Source organism: Mastigoproctus giganteus, chromosome 4 (genome assembly GCF_048544385.1).
Source record: "Mastigoproctus giganteus isolate SK-2022 chromosome 4, ASM4854438v1, whole genome shotgun sequence".
NCBI lineage: Eukaryota > Metazoa > Arthropoda > Arachnida > Uropygi > Thelyphonidae > Mastigoproctus > Mastigoproctus giganteus.
The window spans coordinates 99,265,047-99,287,456 of record NC_143578.1 but is presented as its reverse complement, the minus strand read 5'-3'; the positions used below and the strand labels follow the sequence as shown (position 1 = coordinate 99,287,456).

The 22,410-nt window shown below is 36.2% G+C and overlaps 1 protein-coding gene across 1 annotated transcript in view; it reads right to left on the bottom strand.

The window, feature by feature from the left end:
• Nucleotides 1-22,410, bottom strand: part of LOC150086946 (ubiquitin-like modifier-activating enzyme 1) — a 354,098-nt gene that overhangs the window by 123,337 nt on the left and 208,351 nt on the right. The window contains 1 exon segment of the mRNA XM_090372833.1: nt 6,406-6,486. Coding sequence (XP_090228959.1) covers nt 6,406-6,486 — 81 coding nt within the window.

Sequence of the window (22,410 nt, the reverse complement as noted above, 5' to 3'; positions counted from 1 at the left end):
GGATTTAGGGAATAATTTCGACATTGTTTATTTAGATTTCAGCAAAGCTTTTGACTCAGTCCCACATGACTGGTTGCTTTATAAGCTGGAACAGGTTGGAATCACTGGGAAAATCCTTAGATGGATAGAAGGATGGCTTCAGGGCAGGAGGCAGAGGGTTGTGATAAATGGCTATTCTTTAGATTGGGTTGAGATGTAAGAAGTGGGGTTCCCCAAGGATCAGTATTAGGACCACTGTTGTTTTTAATTTTCATAAACAACATTGATGAAGGGATAGAGGGTGTGATGTCTAAATTTGCAGATGATGTTAAAATTGGTAGAGTAGTTAATGATCACTGTCAAGCTGAGCTTCTTCAGAGAGACCTAGATAGACTTCAAGAATGGTCAGAAAAATGGCAGCTGTGCTTTAATCCAACAAAGTGTAAGGTATTACACCTGGGAAACAGTAATCCCAAAATAACTTATTTACTTGGTGGAGTTCAACTAAACCCAGTACTGGAGGAAAGGGACTTGGGTGTTACGATACGGTCAGACATGAAATTCTCTGAGCATTGTAAACGGGTTGCAAGGAAGGCCCATGGTGTCCTATCGATGATCTATCAAACTTTTGCAAGTAGAGATAGGGACGTGATAATCCCATTTATATAAGGCTTATGTTAGACCACACTTGGAATACTGTGTTCAAGTATGGAGACCGCACCTAAAGAAAGACATCGAGCTTCTTGAAAGTGTGCAAAGAACGGTAACTCGCTTGGTGAGATCGGCAAAAGGGCATCCTTATGATGAAAGACTTCGAATATGTGGATTGCAGAGTTTGGAAACTAGACACCTTAGAGGAGATTTGATTGAGGTGTTTAAGGCTCCGAGAGGCATCAGTAAAATGAATGAGGACAAAATTTTCAAGATTCTAAATGATGCTAGAACTAGGGGACATAAATTCAAGTTACAGGGGGAAATGTTTAGATTGGACTGCAGGAAGTTTTATTTTAGCCAGCGAGTTATAAATTACTGGAATAAGTTGCCTTCATGGGTGGTAGAGGCCGACAGTTTGGGGAAATTCAAAGGTCATCTGGATAGTACTTTCGGGTAAGGGAAGCGCATAGGATGATAGGTTTAATTTCCTTTTTATTTATTTTTTATTTTTTTATTTATTAATTATTATTATTTAGTTATTTATTTTTATCATTGTTTTGTTCGGAATTTTTTTTTTTTTGGCTGGTGCAGCATAAGCCATAGGCTTTCTTGCACCATGCGGCCGTTACTAATACTAAATGCTGGCATATATGCACTCTGTTTTTCAGTCCGCTGTCTCTTCGGACGATTCAAGTCATGCTCTGAATCAGAGATGACAGGTCTGGAGCCTGTAGGCTCCAGTGATGGATATGCAATATGCCCACTCGTGTGTTATATTTTTTCCAAAATTCTGGTATAGAAATTGCATTGTCTCCTGCTGTAGCTTCAAGTGCCTATGCAAGTGTTCTACGGAGGTAGTAAGCCTTGAAAGATGCAATTGTCCCTTTCTCCATGGGTTGCAAATAATGAAGTCTTATTTGCTGGTAAAAAAAAAAAAAAAAACCAACTTGCACACTTTATTTAAGTCACCAAGTCCAGAAGGATGTCCAGGTGCATAATCTAAAATGCAACAGAGCTTTAAAAGTAAGATTATTTTTCTTGCAATAGGCTTCAACCTTGGACAAAAATAAGACTTAAACCAGTTTTCAAATAGGGCTTTGGTCATCCATGCTTTTTTTTTATTTGAATGCAAAATGACTGGAAGAGTTTGATGGCTGTATCCTCTTAAAGCCCTAGGATTTTTGTGTACAGTACATAAGCATAGGCTTCAATTTAAAATCTCCTTCAACGTTACCTCCTAATAAAAGCATTAGTCGATCTTTAGAGACTTTATACCCAGGTTGTGATGCTTCATTTGCAGCCAAATAAGTTTTAGTTGGCATCTGTTTCCAAAATAGGTCCATTCCATCTACGTTAAATATTCGCTGATCATCGTATTCACTATGCTGAATGATTTTTTGCATTTCTGCAGGAGATTTGGCTGCAGAATTTTCATCAGCACTAGCACCTTCCCCTGTTACTTATGTTAACATTATGCAGTCCTGCTCAAATTTTGAGATGTTCAAACTACCCTGAACTAGCAACAAATGTTTCAGTCTCCCCTTGATATTTTGTTTCTGAGCTTAGTAAAAAATGTTAATAGCTTTGCTCTGAATACTGTCCTAAGATAATGGAATTCTTTTTTGATTGCAATCTTCTATCCAAATTGATAAGACTTTCCATTTCAATCATTATTGGAGTTCTGTTTCTGGTATTTTATAGAACAAAATGTGATGAAACTTTTACCTTTCTCTTTATATTCGTCTTTATGGCTCAAGATAGTTCGTACAGTAGATTCACTGTATCCTACATCTCCAAATTTTTCAGCTAAAGTAATTAACTTTTCGCTTTTTTTTTTTTTTATTGCAATCACGTTGTTTTTCACTCTCTTTCTTTTATCCATAATTAACAGGAGTAGAAAATAGCAGGAGACAAACAAATAACACATCTACTTCCAATGGTTGATGGAACACATTGAGGCAGGTAGCAGGCTAATCTTTTTCAACTATCACATAAAAAAGATCATGTTAACTGGAAATTTGCATTGCGTAAAGTAAAAATTTGCATTGCGTAAAATCGCAGTAACTGAAAAACTCTTTAATCAAACTTGCATTATGCAAGGCCTGGCTGTATTACAAATTACAGAGAAGAATGCTATTTCTATTTTGCAATAGAATGTCACAAGTATGTGAATGCAGCATCATTCACTTCCAAAGTTTAGATTCACTAAGGACACATTCAAACTATTCGCATTTGAAAAGTTGACTTATTCGTGGATAAAACATTAATGAACAATTCAATAATGAAAACAAGAAGAAATTCTTTTTTTTAAAAACCCAATTTTAAGTTTTATTATTATTATTATTTTTTTTTTCATTTGTGCACTACCAAATGAAAATAAAAAGAAAGCAAAAAAAAAAATTTTTTTTTTTTGCTGATGCTATATAAGCTTGCTTTCTTGCATCATATGCCTCTGCTAATGATGATTTTACTACAGTAATAGCAAAATTAAATATTCATGGTTATAAATGATCCTAGAACTAGGGGCTAAATTCAAGTTACAGGGAGAGATGTTTAGACTGGATTGCAGGAAGTTGTCTTTTAGTCAACAAGTTGACTGGAATAAGTTACCCACATGGGTGGTAGGGGTAACTTATTCCAGGGGTAACAGTTTGGGGAAATTCAAAGGTCAGCTGGAGAGTTGCCTATGGGAGGAGGGAAATGCAAGGGTTGTCTATTTCCTTTTCTTTTATTACTACACTGGTCAACACAAAATTTAAGAAAATGAAAATACCCAATCCTGACTAATTTCACTAAAATCACAACAAAATTTATCGATTGGTTCTTGTTTTCTAATTACAGTTGGGGGTCTCACATTTGCAAGTTACTTTTTCCCGCTCTTGGCGAAACGCATGGCAACACCACAGTTTCAGTACCACCACGTGATCGGCAACAGTCGCTTCGCTCTGCATCACATGGTAAAATGTTCTCACCTCAAATGAGTCTTCAACAGTGTTGCAGTAATCATAGAATACGGGTAGGTCGTGAACGATTCCTACTTTTTGCGCAGTATTTGTGTCGTGTAAGATTAACACGTCCCATAATTGTATGAACAGCCTGGATGACTTTGTTATGTATGTGGAGAAGTCATGTTAGCTTCAAGAAAGCATCCCTTAACTCACGCCATAAAAAAGGCCTACTTCTTGTACTTTGGGTGTAAAGTAGGCAACCAGGACAAGAACTGGGCTCCACACACATGCTGCACTACCTGTCATCAAAACTTAACACATGAGAACCGAAAGGGAAGTTATGCCTTTCGCAGTGCCCATGATATGGAAGGAGCCAATAAATACGTCGGACTGTTACTTCTGTATGGTGCCTCCTATTAGTAAAGGAATGATAATGAAGAGAAAGTGGACAGTGGCGTACCCAAATATACAGTCTGCAATTTGTCCCATGCCTCACGGTGAAGTACTACCTGTACTACCTATACCACCCCACCATTTTTCTGTACACTCTGATGATGAAGACAATGATGAACGTCAACTTGATATAAACGAAGTACAGCAGCGACCTAAGTCAAGGGAGCCACCATTTTGCCCAAATTTTACCACCCCACCGTTTTTCTATACACTCTGACGATGAATATTCAACTTGATATAAACGAAGAAGTACAGCAGCTACCTAGTCAAGGGAGCCACCATTTTGCCCAAACCTTTATCCTTCTGAACCACATAAGATTACAGAAAGTGAACTTAATGACCTCATCAGGGATCTTGAACAGTCAAAGAATAAGGCAGAACTTTAGGCCTCGAGGCTACAGCAGTGGAATCTTCTAGATCATTCTGTGAAAGTGACATTTCACACTTGAAATAAAAACTATGACAAATTCTATCAAACAGAAGGTGAACGGACTCTTTGTAAAGATGTTAATGGTCTAATGAACATGAGACACATTCCCGAAGAATGGCGATTATTTATAGATGCTTCTAAGGTTAGCCTTAAGACTGTTATTATTACACAATGGAAACATGCTGCCTTCAATACCTATTGCATATGCCATCCATAAAAAGAAACACATGCAAATATTGAGAATATCCTGTTAGGTGGATACTGAGAAGTACGAGTAGCAGATGTGATGTAAAAGTAATCACCATTTTATTAGGATTACAAGAGAGTTACACTAAGTATTGTTGCTTTGTCTGCAAGTAGGATAGTCATGCCAAGAATATGCATTATGAGAAGAGGAGTTGACCTCAACGAAAATCATTAACACCTGGATTGAAGAAAGTAGCATTTGAACCTCTAGTAGATCCAAATAAAAAGTTTTGCTTCCATCACTCCACATCAAACTGGGGCTCATGAAAAATTTTGTGAAGGCTTTGGAAGTGAACAATCCTGCATTCACATACTTGCAGGAGAAATTCCCAAGACTCAGTTCAGAGAAGATTAAGGTAGGCATTTTCATTGAAAAGTTGGCTTATTTGTGGACCAATGAAAATGACTGCCTTAATCTGTACTAAGTCTTGGGAAGTTCTCTTGCAAGTATGTGAATGCAGCATCGTTTACTTCTAAAGTTGAGATTCACCAAGGACACATTCAAACTATTCATCTTTGAAAAGTTGGCTTATTTGTGGACCAAAGTCAAACAGTTCAAATGTGTTCTTAGCAATAGCAAGAAATCAGCATAGAAAACCTTTCAAAATGTTGACTGGTTTTCTAGGTGGAAACTACAGGCAGCTTGTGGAAGATCTCATTACTTCTTAGGAAAAACTAGGGTGCAACATGTCACTGAAGATGCATTTCTTGCACTGACACCTGGATTTCTTCTCGCCAAGCTGTGGTGCCATCGGCGATGAACACTGTGAGCACTTCCATTGAGACATCACAGCGATGGAGCAAATATACAAAAGCAAATGGAGTGCCGCCATTTTAGCCATTTATTGTCGGATGGTTCAAGCGAAAGGCAAAAATGTCCCGTGTTTGATATATGTTCATAGCTACATCTTACTGCCATATAAGTAAAAATTACCTTATATGAATATAAAAACTACTTTTTTTTGAAAACAAGAGCAAGGTCTACCATTTTAAGCACTGTTCCTGAGTTTGGCACCTCAAAATCTATAAAGTAAATTTACTTTCATGCCCATAACAAGATATGACCCAAAACTTGTTGTGCAGTGTCATTTTATTTAAGGAATTCTCCATTGTAAATCCAGACAATTGGCAGCCACGAATATCCTAGAAGGCAGTAGAATTTTAGGCAGCTTCTAGAGGCAGTGAACACTGCTTGCCAACACAGATGTTACTGGGACGTCCCCCCCCCCACCCCTTGAGTCTTCAGCTGGGCACAAGCAAGTTTCCTCATCAAACTTTCCATCTTTCATTTTGCACCCTACTAAATAATGTTTCACATCCAATTAAAGCTTTCTTCCCAACTATTCTAAAAGCTATTGCTACATCTGACTAAAAAAAAAAAAAAAATATATATATATATATATGTAGTTTATAATAGTTGTTTAGCACACCAGTTCTGCTGTGTTCATCTTCTCAATTTCTGTAATGTCTTTTCCGTATTCAACATAAAAGAATAAATCAGTATAAACATGTAAACACACAACAAAAAAAGGGAATCAACAATGAAAAATTAAGCTTCTGTGTTTTGATTATCCCACAAACATTCAATTTACTAAAGAACATTAAACTTGAAGATAAACTATGTGCAATACTCTCTATGAATGTTCATAGATATATGCATGCATTGTTTTGAAATTCTTTAAAAAGCTTACTTACTATAAAATATTTTTGAGATAAAAGTCTTTCTTGAAATTCTTCTCCAAATACAGCAATCTGTGAGTCGTAACGACAGTTCCGCTGATGAAATAAAGAAGATGCATCAATATCTAATGTTAGCATTTACTTTTAGACTATTCCAATTTATTCAATAAAATGACACATAAGAGGAAACAAGTAATAAACAGGTCAGTCTGTTTAATCAAAAATGAAGTAAGAAGTCCATTAATTTGGATTTGCCATCAACAGCCATATAAACAAGTAATATAATATCGGTGCTACGCACATAGTTTAATTCTATGGGTTAACTATGATGTGTGTCGTTTTAAAGGAAACGTTTTAATTATATCTTGTATTGTGGCTACCTTCACAAAGAGATACCAGGTATTGCACTACTTTGAGTAAGTAACGCTTCTATAGTAGAGAAGATTAGAGTGGGGTCTCTACTTACGATGACACTGACATCCAATATTCTCAGGAACCTGTATACCTTCCATACGATCCTTTATTTTAAGGACCAATGATATTTGCAGGTACCGATGGTATTGCGACATAGCTGGAACAATACATGGGTGGAAAATTTCAGACGCGTGCTGCACAGAACATCATTTGTACGATTGTTCTCAGCCAATTAATCTTTTTTCAACGTTATTGTTCAACAAGTGCCACACGGAACATCACTCGTACGGTTGTTTCAAATCGATGATGATCTGAAACTTAAAGCTCCATCAACCAATGGCAGTGCTGTGCACCTTGTAGACTTTAGAGCCAGCAGAGGCTGGTTCGAGTGCTTAAAAAAAAAAAGGCATGGGGTGCATTCAGTGCTGATAAAAAAGCAACTAACTTTTTTAAACTTGAATTCCAAGAGTGTGTTGATCAGGAAGGTTATCTTCCCCAGCAGATTTTTAACATTGACAAAACCAGCCTCTTCTGGAAGTGAGTGCCCAGGAGAACGTATATCACTAAGGATGAGGCTAGTTTAGCTGGGTATAAGTACTTAAATAAAAGGTCGACAAAGGTGTGTTGGGAGTGTTTTGGCACAGTAACAAGCAGGCCTGGGTTAGAGAATGTCTTCAATAAATGGGAGCTTAAAGTTTTCTATCCTTCAGTGAAGTTAAAAAAAAAAAAAGATCTTCAGTGAGAAAAATAAGCTTCCTGCCAAGGCACTACCTCCTGCTGGATAATGTGCCAGGCCATGATCCCAACCTTGTTCAATCTCTTGAGGCACAATTTGACTTTGTTCAAGTCAAATTTTTACCACCCAACACCACTCCTCTTATTCAACCAATGGACCAGCAAGTGATTGCAAACTTCAAGAAAATCAACACCACTAAAATGTTCACTAGATGCTTTGCAGCAACCTCTGGTGAAAATGCTGTCACCCTAAAAGATTTTGGGAGGACGAAGTTCAACATGCTGGACTGTGTGAGGCTGATTGTAAATTATTCAAATGATATTTCCACCAGGTGCTTAAATTCAGCCATGAAAAAGATCTGGCCTTTAATTATCCATAACATCGACGGATGTGAAGATGGTGCTTTGGTAAACAATACAGTCACTCTTGGTAAATCAATGGGTCTGGAGGTTAGCGAAAAAAATGCAGAGGACCTTTATGACACTCATGGGCATGAGCTAACAACAGAGGAGCTACAAGAGTTGGAGAAAATTACGGAGAGTGACACTGGAGAGGAAGAGGAAGAAAAAGATACCCAAAAGAGTGTCAGCTGAAGCCTAGACATTTCATGATGTGCAAAATGGAAGACAAAGTCATTTCTTACTTCAGGAAGCTACAAAAAAAGTCATAAAAACAGCTTTGGACGGTTTCTTTGCCAGTAGCAACAAAAGACTGAAAAGACACCTAACGCTTGATATAGTCCCATTCCACCATTGATTTCATCAGCTCTGCAGTTCAAGTCTAAGGTAAATGCTAATTTTTAAAAATTTTTTTTTAAAGATGTTTATGACTATTTATTAAATAATCTTTATAAAACACAAATTTTTAATGTAAAAATGAAGTATAACATGTAAGGAATGCCTATTTTGTGTAGTTTTGGGAGACGAATTACAGGAAATCAATGTATTATTGGTTTCAACGTACAATATTTTCAACATGCAATGGGTTTTGTGGAACGAACTGCCATCGGATTTTGCAGCCCCACTGCACTGTTTCAAGACTTGTTGGCCTATTATTGGTGGGTGGGCAGGTACCCTGGTAATGCAAACATGCCATCGCAGTTGCAAAGTTAATTCCACAATATGAGAGATGCCGAATGGTGAACAGAATGATACTATATTTAAAGACTAAATGTAGAAGGCATAATTACATATGGGTTTAAATTATGTATGTAGTGTAAATGCATCATTTTAATTAACTTTGCAACTGTGGATAGCACGTTTCCATTACCAGGGTACCTGCCCACTGAGAATAAGTAACAATAGTCTTCTCTACTAGAAAAGTGTTACTTATTCAAAGTAGTGTAATACCTGGTATTTCGTACAAGGTAGCCACAATATTAGATATAATTAAAATGATGCCTTTCCACTACGTGCGTAGTTTAATTTTACGGGTTAACTTTGGTGTATCTACACCAATATTATATATTTAATTTAAACCCATGTGGAATTATGCCTTGTACATTTAGTCTTTAAATAAATGAGTAAGGAATTACTGAAAAAACATTCGCTAATAACAGGAATAATTTTATAATACTAAAGTAAAATTTACAAACAATAAAAGGTAGTTAACACATAAAGAGGTGAAAGACATCATATGGCACAGCAAATATTTCAAGCTTCCTGCAGGAAATCACTAATTAGTATAATAACTATAGTTAAAATTGAACAATAACTTGTTGCATTTTATTGTATGCATCATTAACATCCTGATCTGTGTATATAAAGTGCTTAGCATCATAATACACAGCCATTTCTGAATAAACAGAAAATTTTTAAGGTGGCATCGTTTTAGGTTATATCTCATATTGTGAATACCTTCACAACGAGTTGCCATGATATTGCACTACTTCGAATAAGTAACGCTTCACCTAAGGAGAAGACTAGTGTTACTTATTCTCAGATAGGTACCACCACCCAGACAGCACTGTTTCAGGGCTGTTTGGCCCTTCGTCAGTGAGTGGGTAGGTACCCAAGTGATGCAATGATGGCAAAAACAGTTATGAAGTATAACTCCACAATATGAGAGATGCCTGATGGTGTATGATGTATTTAGACTAAGGCACATTTAGGGCTAGAGCCTCAAGCTGCGAACAAATTTAGACTATGTATATAAAGTGCTTAGCATCATAATACACAGCCATTTCTGAATAAACAGAAAATTTTTAAGGTGGCATCGTTTTAGGTTATATCTCATATTGTGAATACCTTCATAACTGTTTTTGCCATCATTGCATCACTTGGGTACCTACCCACTCACTGACGAAGGGCCAAACAGCCCTGAAACAGTGCTGTCTGGGTGGTGGTACCTATCTGAGAATAAGTAACACTAGTCTTCTCCTTAGGTGAAGCGTTACTTATTCGAAGTAGTGCAATATCATGGCAACTCGCTGTGAAGGTATTCACAATATGAGATATAACCTAAAACGATGCCACCTTAAAAATTTTCTGTTTATTCAGAAATGGCTGTGTATTATGATGCTAAGCACTTTATATACATAGTCTAAATACATCCTGATCTGTCGTCATCAAATAAGTAGTCGCCTCTACAAGGAGACTAACATAATTTTTTTAAAAAAAATTTAAACTACTGTGGTAATCCATATTAGTATTAAGATTTATTGTTTGTTCAGGTTGTTCCATGTATTTCTTATTAGAAAAGATTACTGTCAGACATCACATGATATACAATAACTTTTTTATATTCATTACCAGTTTATTACAACTGGATTACAATTTTTGAATTGGGCCTCTAAAAGTAATAAAACCGGTTAACAAAGTTTTAGAGCAAGGTTTATTTTACAATTTGCTGATGGAATAGCTTGTTACAATAAACAACAATATATTTTTCAATGGTCTATTGTATATCTAACATTTATCATCTAAAAGCAAAGCAGAGAATAATCTTTTCACATCAACAGAAATGACCAGGTTAAATTTAATATCTATTTGAAGTCACTACTTGAAATGCAAGTTCCTGCTCATTTCTGTTAATAGTCATTTTCTTTAAAATATGAAATCCAGATTTTATATTTTAAGACAATTCGTATTGGTACATGTATTTGTACATGGGTTGATTAAATGCAACTGATATGGCAATCCTCCCACTTTATGTTTATACATAATCTATCTGGAGTTTAGAATTATTCATAATTTTTTTTAAAAAACATTTTCTCTCCTGTGTCTACAGAGATGGTTGAAAATTCTAACTGAACTTTCCCTACACCTTCAGTTGTACAACTGAACAAAGGGTTGGTTGTTGGGGTTTATTGGTGCATGGACTATGTTGGTCATAATGCACCAATCCACTCAAATGGAAGTACCCACATTAAAAAAAAGTTGGTTACAGAATTAGGACACCAAGCAAAATGAGTGTCAATGAACCAATTGTTTGATAACCAAAGAATTTCCTTAGTAGCACCAATAAGATGCAGCATCCAAAGCACTGAAAATTATGCTACAGAATTACTTATAAACAAGAGCTACTGGGAGGGAAGACTTTTTTGCTGTGGGTTGATTCTTGGTTTGGCCACAAAAACTGCAAAGAATCAAAAATATCTTGCAACTATGGATTGATTCACATTTTCAAGAACCTGCAAGCATGCAAATTCAGACAAGAAGTTCTCCATTTGATTTCCCACAAGCCAATGCACATTTCTCCAAAAGTTTGATAACTTTGAGAATAATGCCATTATAAATAGCATTATGCATTCTTCCTCAAGGTAGATTTCATTCGGAATGTTTTGATTTATAGAAGATTTTTCGAAAACTATTTGAAAAATTCATTACTTAACTTATAGAAAGGGATATGACTGATTACCAAGGCAAGACAGGTCCTTTAAAAGCAACTGATATGGCAATTTAGCCCCCCCCCCAATTTATTTCTACAAAGCAGGTTCTTATCACAAATAACACAAAAGACAATGCTGCTGATAAAATCTTTTCATTTAAAGGCATCTAAACAAAATGCTACAACTACCTATTTTCTAAATTTTTTTGTGAATTTATTCTCATCCAATGTCACTGATGGCATGAGAATTAAAGTAATATATTGCTGTTTCTCTGATGAAATGAAATGCTTACCCATGCTAAATTATTATAAGAACGTGATTTCAATGAGCGAAATTGTTTCAGAGTTTGAGGTCTGAAAAACTGATCAAGTTAACAAGACAGTGCTGCTAGTAATTTGTGTTCTGCATTTAAATGCAACAATGGTTTAAATAGCCAAAATATGCATTTCCATATAAATGGGCACTTTGAAAATGCTAATTTTCAATAAGGCATTTAAGGTACCTAATTATCACTAACTTAAATCTGAGAAATTCTAGATAATGGTTCACGGCTGTTTTAAAAACGAGATCCTTTAGGAGGTGAAGTTGATCGTGGATTTAATTTCGGTAGATCACGACGAATTTTAAATTACATAAAAAATAGATTAGTGAATCTAGATATTATTATTATGCATGTCATCGCATACACTTATTACAAATCCGTTGAACTACGTGACTACTCTTGTTGCCGTGCAGCCGCCACACTTGCCTAATGAAAATTCATGCAGTTACATTGTAACTGCATGAATTTTCATAGTATAGAGTATGTGTCGAATTCTTATTTAGCTTACTTAATAGTAATAACTGGACAGTACTTATACATTACTTTAATATTTGACTTAAAATTAATACTACGAAAAAGATTAAAACGTATCATTTTCATCAAGGGTGGGAACTAGAAAACTGTTTTGTAATGATAAAAGAAAAATGCTGTTTGATTTCCAATGCTTCCATGGCCATACCCAAAAAAGGAAATTTAAAAAGGCACTTCAATGCACTCCATGGTGAATACTAATTGGATTTTCCTAATAATGACCTTAGAAAAAATAAATTAAAAGAACTTATTAAATCCATATTATTCACAAAAAATTTCTTAATGACACCTAATTTACAATCTAAAGCAGTAACTGTTGCATCACTTAAAGTGAGTCATCTTTTTGCAAAAAAATTCAAATCATTTTCTGATGGTCAATTTATCAAAGACTTATTTTTAGAAATAAGATTCTTTTTGAAAATTAAAAAAAAAAAATGAAATTGAAAGTGCTCTTCAAGATCTGCAATTATCTTGAAATACTGTGACGCGATGCATCGAAAAAAAATGAGTAAAAATGTGAGTGAACAATTGCATGCTCATATTGCTAATTGAGTGCCCTTTTCTTTACAACTGGATGGAATCTAGACTTCAGTGATACAGCTCAATTGCTCATTTTTATTCGCCTGAGTGTCGCTGATTCTGCCATTAGAAGAACTGCTGTGTATGGTTTCGTTAAAAACACTTGAGGTCTTGATATATTTAACGCATTCAAAAATTTTATTGAAAAAAATTAAATTACCACTATTTAAGCTCGTATCAATAACAACAGACGGAGCTAAAGCAATGACAGGGCATCTTAACAGAGTCATCGCATTGTACCAAAAGGATGATGAATTCCCAAATTTGAGTTACTGCTATCATATTTTTCTGACTAACATGTGTTAGCCAGCAAAAGATTAAATACTTAAATACTAAAAGTGTTATGGACATAGCTTTCAAAATTGTGAATTCCATCCATCAGAGGACAATGTCTTCAAAGGAGATTTTTCAAAATGCAACTCAATAAAAATGAACCAGATATGATATTAAACACAGATGTCAGGTGGATGAGCCAGAGTAAGTTTCTACAGAGACACTGAAATTTACTGAAGGAAACTAAAAAATTTGTTGATTAATAGGGAGATGATTATCAGCAGCTATGTGATATGGAACAGTCGTGCGATTTTTATTTTTTGGTAGATTTTACTAGTAAATTAAGTGATCTGAATTTGGAATTAGAAAGAAAAAATAAAAATGTGGCTGATATGATTAGTAGTATTTCTGCATATATGAATATGCAATTTTTGGCAACAGCTAAGGATCTTAAAATAAAAAAAAAAAAAAACAAAACAAAACAAAACAATTTATCATTTTATAAAGATACAAAATCATGTGCAAAAATATCCTGTTTTTGAAAGTTGCGGATGATTTTGAAACCAGATTCAGTGATTTTAAAACAACTGAAGACATTGTTCAATATATTTCTCATCTATTTAATGCCGACTTACAAAACAAATTGCATAAAAAAAAAAAAAAAAAAACACATGCCAAGATTTTTCACATGGAGAAAATATTACTTGAAAAAGAAATTAGTGGGGCTCTAACATCCGACAGTAATTTGTTCCACAAAACCCATTTTATATGTTGAAAATATAAGTTGAAACCAATAATACATTGATTTCTGGTAATTGGTTCCAAACTCTTGACAGCAACCCCAACAAGACATAAAATAGGTATTTCTTACATGTTATATTTCATTTTTACATTAAAAATGAGTGTTTGATAAAAATTATTTAATAAAGTCAATAAAACATCTTAAAATTAAAAACAAACAAATGAATTGGCATTTACTTTGGACTTGAATTGCAGAGCTGATGAAATCAATGGCAGTGTAGTGGTGGTGGGACTATATCAGGTGTCTTTTGCTGCTACTGGTAAAGAAACTGTCCAAAGTGGACTGCTTCTGACAACTTTTTTTGTAGCTTCATGAAGTAAGAAAGGACTTCGCCTTCCATTTTGCACATCGTGAGTTCAGCGTTTTCAATGTTGGAGTCTTTTTTTACCACCTCTCTTACATGCTCCCAACAAGAAATGACTGTCTTCAGCTGACACTTTTTGGGTGTCTTCTTCCTCTTCAGTGTCACTCTCCATAATTTTCTCCAACTCTTTTTTTTTTTTTTTTTTTTTTTTGTTAGTTGTTGGCACATCTGCTTCTTTGACCATAATGCACCTCCCAAAGTTTTTGCATTTTCTACTTTGATCCAGGCCCGTGGCGGGATTCAAATCCGCAACCTTTGGGTTGCCAGGCAGGCACTTTATCAACCTGGCTAGCTCAGTCAACCCAACTCTTGTAGCTCCCTGTTGTGGACCTTGCTGATTGGGCTGCCTTGAACAAGTTGAAAATTTCATCCACAAAAACTAAATTCATGGTATTTAAAAATCATTTTAATTATAACCGCCCACCTAGAGTTGGAGTGGGATTTATTGGCGCAAGGGCTGCTATGACCATATTGCGCCTGTTACTTTGGAGTGTTTGTCAATATAGGAAAGGGGACTATTCTAGAAGTGATTGTATGTGTTGATCATTTTTAGAAAAGTGAACAGTTCTGATAAAGTGGCATCATTTCCAAGTATGTGGCTTAGTTGCAGAGGTTTTTGTGAGCTAATTAAAGATCTGAAACATGCGATTCTAGCTGAATGATAATGTGTACACTCGATAATGTTTTACAGTAAGTATGGAACTACAATGCGGGCAAAGTGGAGGATCTTCTCCTAGCAGTAGAAATAGGTGTGTAAGATGTGTATGGCCAATTCGTGCTCTTGCCAGCACGACCTCTTCCTGCCTGTTTGATCGGGAACTGGATCTCTACAGCTGCGCCCACCTAGAGTAGTGTTAAACGGAAGGCAAATTCCTTTTGTGTCCAACATTAAGTACTTGGGGGTGATACTGGATGATAGGATGAGGTTCCATTTACATGTTGCACATTTGAATGACAAAATAAAGAAGTTTATTTACTCAGTTGTATGAATTTCAAGAAGAGAATGGGGTCTTAGTAAAAAAACTGAGTTTATATTACAAGACGATCTTTTTACCAATTATTGCTTATGCTGCTGGTGTATGGATTGCGGATGTGTTCAAGGCCAGAATCCAACGTAAGTTAATGTCGTTGCAACGATCTATGATACTGACTTATTTGTATGCACCACGGACTTGTGTCTACGGTGGCACTTCAGGTGATTGCTGGATTGTTACCTCTGGATTTATATGTGGTCTATAGAGGAATGATGTATGCGATGCGGAAAGGTATTCCTGCACAATATCTAGGGATGTCATTGAATCTTACAGCTACAGTTAAGGAGGAGAAACTTCGAATTTGGACTGGGTTGGTTGGAATATGGAGAGCACGGTGGAGTTCTTCAGAGGTGGGAGAGATAACCAGGAAGATCATTCCTGTGGCAGATTTTGCCATTACTAAATCGGTGTCGTCGTGGTTCTGTCCGTCTATGTATACCAGTTTTTTGCTAACAGGTCATGGGTCGATCAGAGATAAACTGTATTCTCGAGGGTTGGAGGCGGATCCATGGTGTTCTTGTGGAGCGGCAGAGACTTGGCAGCATATTTTGTTCTCTTGTCCTTATTATAATGCTGAACGGTGTCTTTTGGGAAAACAGATAGCTAATTTTAATGAAGATAACGTACATAGATTGGTGCAAGGAGTTAACAACTTTCAGGCCTTACAAGAGTATGCAAATGCTGTGTTCCCTAAAAGATCTACCATACGAAACCTCACGGACATTGAATTGGCCGTCTACAACCAGAATCTTCATTGATTGCATCAGGGCTTGGGAGCTTCAGACCTGGAAGCTTTTGGTCGGGTCTGGGGCTCCTGGGCATGGACCACTTTTTTTTTTTTTTTGTTTGGCTGTTGTTCAGTTCTTGGGTTTGGGCGGTCCAAGGCTGGACAACTGGCACTCAACAGTCTAGCACTCTCTCTGTTGAGTGTTTAATTGCACTTTGGCGCTTCAGCTTTTAAAGACAGAACTAGGTCCGGGCATCAGATTGCAGTTGAAGAGTTCAGCTGCTTTCTGATGGCAAAGTGACCTGACATAAACAACATACTACACTCACAAACATCTCTCTTATATTTACTTTTATTCTTTCCTATTCAAAATTTCTTGTTTATACACTTAACTTAGCTTAGATTATGAACTTAACTTAACAATTTTTTTTTTTTTTTTTTTTTACTTTACTTCTCTTTTCAAAAAGATGTTTTGTCTTCTTATTTCTTAGCTACCTTTTTATTTATCAGGTCCACTTTACAGATTTTCTGTTTTAAATGATTTAGGTGGAGATGGGCATTTGCCTGGGAACCACCCTGAACCAGTACACAAACACACACACACATTGTTAACTCACACTCACTTTCATCAATAAGGTCCTCCACATCCTCTTCATCAACCTCCAGACCCACTGATTTACCAAGAGTGACAATATCATTTGTCAAAGCACCATCTTCAAATCTGTCAACGTTATGGATAATTAAAGGCTAAATATTTTTGCAGGCTGAATTTAAGCACCTGGTGGAAACATTCCAAGAACTTTCAACCAGCCTCACACAGTCCAGGATGTTGAACTTTGACCTCCAAAAATCGTTGAGGGTGACAGCATTTTTACCAGAGGTCGCTGCAAAGCAACTTGCAAATATTTTCTTGGTGTAGATTTTCTTGAAGTTTGCTATCACTTGCTGGTTCATTGGCTGAAGAAGAGGAGTGGTGTTGGGTAGCAAACATTTGACTTAAATAAATGTCAAAATATGCCTCAAGAGATTGAACAAGGTTGAGATCATGGCCCAAGGCATTATCCAGCAGGAGCAGTGCCTTCACAGGAAGGCTATTTTTCTCAAGATAACTCTATACTGAAGGATAGAAAACTTCAAGCTCCCATTCATTGAAGACATATCCTGTAACACAAGCCTTCTTGTTACTGTACCAAAACACTCCCATGCCTTTGTCGACCTTTGTTGTTTAAATAATCTGGGGGTGTTAGAATGATGCACAAGCAAAGACAACAACTTGAAATCTCCATTGGCATTGGCACCCAACAGGAGAGTGAGTGAGTATTTTTTTATAGGCTTATGCCCAGGTAAACTGACCTAATCCTCAGTGATGTACGTTCTTCTGGGCATTCACTTCCAGAAGAGGCCTGTTTTGTCAATGTTAAAAACCTGCTGGGAAGATAAGCCTCCTGTTCAACAAACTCTTGTAATTCAATTTTAAAGGCCTTAGCTGTTTTTATTTATTTTTTTAAATCAGCATTGGATGCCTCTCCATGCCTTTCAACACTTTTGATATTCGTCCTTTTTTTTTTTTGAAGCGTTCTAACCAGCCTCTGCTAGCTCAAAGTGCACAGCAATGCCACTGGTCGATGAAGCTTTAAGTTTCAGATCATCATAGATCTGCTCAGCATGTTTGCAGATAAATTGTCTAGGCAACATGTCATCCTTCATCTGCTTTTCCGTAATCCATATCAACAAAAGCCTTTACACTTCCACAATAAATGTTTCTTCCCTCATGTACTGATGTGGAATCATCACTAACTTTAACACTCTTTAGAATATCCTTTTAAGTATTGCTTAATATACTTTTAAGTATATTAAGTATTGCAGAAATAGTCAATTGAGGAAAACCATAATCACATATTAATGCACTAATCTTGCTTTTTAACTTGTGCACTATGAGCCATTGTTATTTAATTTTAGTTTATTTAATTAAATTCAAAAATAGCTACAATTAAATTACTATAATTATGTATGATTAACAAAAACACACTGAACAAGCACATCAAACACAACATAAAGAAACTCCAAAGTAATGTCACACGTAGGAATTTTTATTGAACAATAACAAATTATGCTAATTGGTTGAGAATACTCATACGAGTGATGTTCCGCACGCCACACATCTGAAAATTTCCACCCACGTATCGTTCCAGCTATATCGGAAAGCCATCAGTACCTGCAAACATTATTGGTTCTTAAAATAAAAGATCGTATGGAGGTTGGTTGGTTGGTTTGGGTTTTACTGGCGCATCAGCAACTGAGGCTATAATGCGCTCGTATGGAGGTATATCGGTTCCTGAGAATATCGGATGTCGATGTCATCATAAGTCGAGGCCCACTGTATTACATTGTGAAACGATATCTTCCTAAAAGCCAGATCTCCGGAAAAAGATTTTTGGAAATGTTTGCCAAGAAAAGTACCCAGATGTAAAAAAATTCAGTGAACTTTTTAAATTCCCAAAACTTGAATAAGTGAAACCAAAACTTGGTTTTGGTTTCACCTATCTATATGAATTGGCCTTTTCACATTTGAAACAAAATCTCTACTCTTACGGACTACTTGCATACAGAAGACTCTTTACGGTTGGCCTTATCACAGCATATCCCCAATTTGGGAAGCTAGGCAGATAACACGAAGACACAAACTTCACATAAATTAAAAATTTATGTACATATGAATTTAAATTCTGAATTGTATTTAATTTTAAAATTTTTAAACATTTCTCAATATGTGTTGATTAACTTTTTTAACCATGTGCAATTAAATTCTTGAGATGGCAGACTGCATCACAAATTTAGTTGGCCACCTCTGGTCTACACAAATGATCACTAATGAAATAACTGCTTTAGATGTTCATCCACTTGAATGGATTTTCAATCAAGGTGCTAAGGATTCAATTGTTTTACTGATGACGTTAGCATTATAAAAGCACAAGAGAATCTTGAAATCATTGTTCCCAGGACTCCCTCAATGTTGAGAGCATTTAAGTTATGTTGCTGTTTCAGCTTTGTTCTAAACACCTCTTTTGGCAACTTTCACTTTTATTATTCTATACTACCTTATTACTTTCATTTCATATTCTGTTATTAATAAAATAATCATACCTAAAAAAATCTATACTGATTGCAGCAGTTAAAGAGAGAGAGAGAAAAAAAAAAAAAAAAAAAAAACTGTGATTAACTGATATTTATGCCAGAGATTAATGGCGAAAGGTTGGATATGGCAAGAGGAGGGAAAACACAAGAAAGAGAGAAAAGGGAGTGGGAGAGGGGGAGAAAACATGGACCAAAAAAAAAAAAAAAAAAAAACGAACAAAAGGAGGAGGGTAAGCAAACGGCAAATGCAAAGAACACACACAAAGCCCAGAAAAAGTAGCACTGCAGAAATTGAACCAATGTAGATAATTCATAGAACCAGTTTTGTGTACAATACAAGATAAACTGTGCAACTCTGGATGATGATTAATGGTATTAGGACAAATTTGGGAAGACCCAATATCATTAATTAATTTAATTTGGCTAGAAACAGAATCCCATTCACAAGAGGATGTCATTTCTAACCAATGTCTGTGCAAGTTTTGCAAATATCAAAATTAACACCACCAACACAGAAATTAACTCCTATAAATCAGACAGGCCAAATGTGCAAGGTCATCAAGATAATCTTGTGCCTTTTCAGACCAAACAGATGTTGGCTGAAATAATTCTGTGACTTAGCTAGGAAGATAAAATCGTCATATACAAAAAAATTGTATGAAAGTTACATAAGCCTTCTTTATGCACTTTATTTTATCAATCATTAGCATTAGTAGAGTTAAATGACGCAAGAAGGCAAGCTTATATAGCATCAGCCAAAAAAAAAAAAAAAAAAAACACACTTTCCCATTTCACCCCTCTGTTCGTTCCAAGTACCTGTCCAGCTCAGCCTTCAATTTATTTAGGCTATAAACTTCTACAAAGAAAGATGGAAGTCTGTTCCACCAATCAACTACTCTCTGGCTAAAGGCCAATTTCTTCACATCTATTCTATAACTGTCTTTCCTCAATTTGAAATTATGTCCCCTCAGGCAATTAATCTGAGCAAGAGGAAGAATCCCATCAGCATCCAGTTTGCTCAAACCATTCAAGCCCTTATACACCTCAATCAGTTCATCTTGCAGGTGCCTGGTCTCCAGACATGGCAATTTGCAGAACTTGAGCCTTTCTTCATAACAGCAACCCTTTGTTCCATTCTCTGTACTCGTTCCAGCAGCTCTACATACTTCCTAAAATGAGGCCTCCAGATCTTTATACAGTACAAGGTGTGGCCTGACCATTGCCTTATACAAGGGGATAATCATTTCCTTATCCCTGCTAGAAAAATTCCCATATATCATTGACAGGATCCCCTTGCAGCCTGTCTGCACTGCTCAGAAAAATTCATACCATACTGTACAATTACCCCTAGGTCTTTTTCATTCTCTACCACCCTGAATGTAGTAACACAGTTGATACATTACATTGAGGTTACTGCTACCCATAGGCAGTACTTTACATTTGTCAATGTTTAGTTGCCATCTCTCAGCCCATCTACTCAACTTTTCTAGATCCTGTTGCAGTACTGTACTGTCATCAACAACCCTAACCTTCGTATCATCTGTAAACTTGGACATTAAGCCTGATACACCAACAATATCATTGATAAATGCAGAAAACAACAAGGTGCTTCTTGATTAGACCGAGGTTCAAGCCCGTCACCACCAAATACGGAGGATGCAGAAAGGTTGGGGAATGACCACCGCTAATTCCGGAGCAATATGGCCTTAGTTGCTAATGCTCCTAAAAACCAAATAACAAACAAACAAGAAAACAACACTGAACCATGGGGGACTCCACTAATAACATTAGCCCACAAAGAGCAGTTTACATTGATTACCACTGTCTTCTTCCACTCAACCATTCCTTTATCCATAACAGAAACTTGCACTTAATGCCATACTGCTCCAACCTGTACAGTAGGCATTCATGTCATGTGCAACAGTATCAAAAGCTTTCCTGAAATTCAAGTATATGATATCAAAATTATTTTTTGTATCCAGTTCCTTTGTAACCACATCAGTATCCAATCCAATTGGTCAGAGCAGACTTCCCCTTAACAAACCCATGCTGTGTCTGAATTATTACTGAAATCTTTTCTAGGTGATCCTGCAATGCTTCTTTAACCAGAGAATCTATTAATTTCCACAGAACAGAAGTTAAACTAACAGGTTTGTAATTATTTGTGTAATTAAAGGAGGATCACTCTTTGATCCTCCTTTCTGAATTGGGGACACATTTGCACATCTCCAGTCCATGGGGACCCCCACCCTGAGTCCAAGGAAGCTCTCATAATTATGGCTAAGGATTTGCTTATCTCTTTGCCATCTCCTTCAATATAACTGGATAGATTTCATCCATCCCAGGCACCTTTCTTATGTTTAACAATTCCTCCTCTATTTTGCTTTCAGTTATTACAAAATCATTTCACACTCTGCCAGAGTTTGATAAACTTCTGGATAAACTTGTCCTCCCTGAATAACTCATGTGTGAATGCAGATGCAAAATACTCATTCAGATTGTCAGCTACCTTTCCTACCCACCGATAAAGTGGACCAATGTGATTCATTCCCTTCCTTCTAGAGTTTACATAAGTAAAGAACTCTTTGCTGCTTTTCTTAGCATCCTTTGCCAAGGATTTCTCCTAATCTGCCTAACCTCCTCTGTGACTTGATTACAGACCAGCTTATAACTATCATAGGCTTCTGAGTAACCTGATAATTTATATGCACCCCATGCATTTTTCGTCTCTGCCGCAAATCATTACTTCATCTGACATCCATTTAAGCCTAAACTTTGAACAATATTTCTTAATTAGTACGAAAAGCCTAGTAACTTCTGAGATTAATTCCTTGAATGCTTCCCATTTAGAATTTGCTGTTGGTAACATCATTCTGTACCATTGTACAGAATTTGAAAACTCTCTCAGACCACAGCATTCACCTTTATGAAAGGTGAAAACTTGTTACCCCTAATGTTAGTAACATCTTTGAGTAAATCTCACATCAGCATGCTGATCACTGCCACCTAGTGGGTCTTTATCTACAGATTCTTAATGCATGAAGAATCATTACTGATAATAATCAGATAAAGAGTATTACTCCCTCTGGTTGCCTCTTGAACATGCTGCTGCAATCATACAATAAATCCAAAAAAGCCTTGTTAGTGTGCAACCCAGAAGTTCCAGTCAATATCTGGGAGGTTAAAATCCCCCATTATAAGACACTGATTTACTGGCTCTATTTCTCTGTAAAGTTGTTCATTATACTCAAAAGAATCATTAGAAACTGACTCA